We start from the raw sequence: 2590 nt of genomic DNA, 5'->3' as shown, positions 1-2590 counted from the left end.
AGAGGGTGTGAAAATGAAACTGTGCCACCTGGTGCCTACACTAGATGAAACCAACAGGAAATTCTGATGAAACACTGTTCTCATTTGTCAAAAACGAAGGCTTTTCGTAAGTGTACATTGTCTTGATGCAGACATGCAGTTCATGTTCAGTCTTTGTGTTTAAATGTCAACTTTTCCTTTATTAAAAATATCTTATCATTTCTTTCAGTGATTTTTAATAAAGGAATAGTTTGTTTGAATTTTTTACAACCTGGATGTTTTAGACAAATGAGCTTAGGCAGACAGTTTGTGTTTGAACGTACAGCTTGTGAAGTTGTAAAGCTTTATTTCATTCCTTACTTTTAGTCCAGTCTCTTTTTAAAACAGTATAGCTTATATAAACATCAGCATGATCCGATCACAAGTGGTCAGTGCTGAATTCAGTCCTAAAGGGTGCTTCTGTGATTGGAACGGTACCAGTTCCAAGGATTTGGTTGTTTTGTTGTTCCATCTCTTTTTGACACTCTTTTTGACACTCTTTCTTCCATGTTCTCCTGAGGATGAGTAACACATTTAAAGCGCTGGCTTGACCCGTTCTGCTCATGAAGCAGTACAGAAGTGGATCAGCCAGGCAGTTGAGCATCGAGAGTAAGACGCTGACCTTATATCCGAAGAAGAGCCAGTTGGGATATGGACAATCCTCCAGCAAAACCCTCAAAACCATCATGATGTGCACAGGTCCAAAACACAAATAAAGGGTCAACAAAATGCATCCAAGAAGCCTGAAGACATGCCGGCGCTCCATCGACCCAAGCGTTTGGTTTCTCTTCACATCCGAACATATCCGCCAATAACAGAAACCCACAACCAATGCAGGAATGAGGAAGCCTACAACAAAACGAGCAACGTTGACTATTCTTTGCCTTTGGGGCAAAGGAAATAAATCCAAGCAGATTGAGTTATCCACATCGTAGATACTGTCTGGATGCACGGTCATTGCATTGAATACAACAGTAAAAATCCAAGCAGCAATGCTCATGCTGACCGCAGTCTTGCGCTTTCTAAAAGTGCAAAATTTGAGCGGGTAAACGATGGCTAAGTAGCGATCCACCGCGATGCAGCTCAGAAGCATAGCGCTGGTGTAGAAGTTTGTGAAGAGCAGGAAAACACAAACAACACACATCGTCTTGCCGTGAGGCCACACATCGTAAAGACAGAATTGAACCCACACTGGTAAGCACATGATAAACAAGAGGTCCGAGAGAGCCAGGTTAAACAGATAGACGCCTAGCTCGTTCTTCTGACAGATAAGCCGATACGACACGAACAGGAAGAAGACATTGGACGGGATGCCGATCAGGATCACAGTTAGTTGCAGGCCTACGAATACCATCTTTTCAGGATGTGCAGACGGGTAGCAGTCATCTGTTTCATTTGGGCTGGAGTTGTTCATCAATTCGACCATTATGTTCATCTCAAGGCAGCTAGTTTAGAGATAAACATTAGTTACTTTGTGTGATAGTTTTACTTCACAGTAGAATAGCAATTATGAACCAAATTATTCATGCAAAACTGTAGTTTATTCAACATGGCTCCAAACCTCTTTTCTTGCTACTCTTTTCTATAAGTGAATGTGGACAGATGCGGTCATGGTCAAAAATTGTGAAAAAGAAAATAAAATAAAGTCACCTAGGGTCATATGATAGCAGATTTAGAAGTTTTTTAAATTTTCAATAAGAGTTTTTAATTTTAAATTGAGATTTTTAGAATTTAGATTGTTCTGTTCACCAAGGCTGCATTTATTTGATTATAAATAGAGTAAAAACAGTAATATTGTGAAATACTATTACAAAAATAGCTATTTTGCTATAATAGCGAATATGAATATATTATAAAAGGCCATTTATTTCTGTAATGCAAAGTGTCACATGATCCTTCAGAAATCATTCTAATATGCTGATTTGCTGCTCAAGAAACTTCTGATTATTATCAATGTTGAAAACAGTTATGCTGTCGAATATGTTTGTGGAAACGGTCATACATTTGATATTTGCTAAATAGAAAGTTCAAAAGAACAGCATTTATTTGAAATATTAATGTTTTGTAACATTGAAAATGTAATTTTGAACAATTTAAGGCATCTTTGCTGAATAAAAAAAAAACAGTTTCTTTCAAAGAAAAACCATAGTGATCCCAAACCTCTGATGTAGATCAAACAGTAGACACTGACACTTGATTCCCTAGGAATACATGAAACACCTTTAATACAATGTAAGTTGCTTTTGGATAAAAGCATAAAATGTAAGTAATTTTTAAGCCATTAGAGAGCTACATTTTCATCTCTTCCTCACGCAACACTATCATATTGATTTAAGACTTGTTGTAATGTACCCTCCTTGTAATATAGACTTGCAGTATTGTAATATATGGACTATTTTTCGATATTTTGTCGATGCTTAAGCTCAACAGTCACTGGTTGCTTTTGATGTACGGAAGAGCCGGCCGGGTCAATATTCTGCCTAAGATCGTCTTATACAAAAGAAATAATGTTACACGAGTTGAGTGACATGAGGGCAAGTAAATGATGACAGAAGGAGTGAACTTTCTCTTT

The 2590-nt window shown here is 37.5% G+C and overlaps 1 protein-coding gene across 1 annotated transcript; it reads right to left on the bottom strand.

The window, feature by feature from the left end:
• Positions 1-397: 397 nt before the first annotated feature.
• Positions 398-1453, bottom strand: LOC107663132 (psychosine receptor-like). Its single transcript, XM_016453291.1, has one exon. The coding sequence runs from the start codon at positions 1451-1453 to the stop codon at positions 398-400; it is 1056 nt and encodes a 351-aa protein (XP_016308777.1).
• Positions 1454-2590: the final 1137 nt, after the last annotated feature.

Source organism: Sinocyclocheilus anshuiensis, unplaced genomic scaffold (genome assembly GCF_001515605.1).
Source record: "Sinocyclocheilus anshuiensis isolate Anshui unplaced genomic scaffold, SAMN03320099.WGS_v1.1 scaffold767, whole genome shotgun sequence".
NCBI classification, from domain to species: domain Eukaryota; kingdom Metazoa; phylum Chordata; class Actinopteri; order Cypriniformes; family Cyprinidae; genus Sinocyclocheilus; species Sinocyclocheilus anshuiensis.
Note: the sequence above shows the minus strand (reverse complement) of the source record. Positions and strands in the feature narration are given on the sequence as shown.

Excerpts from the sequence above, each read along its gene's own strand:
- LOC107663132 (XM_016453291.1), bottom strand. The coding sequence starts at position 1,453 with ATGAACATAATGGTCGAATTGATGAACAACTCCAGCCCAAATGAAACA.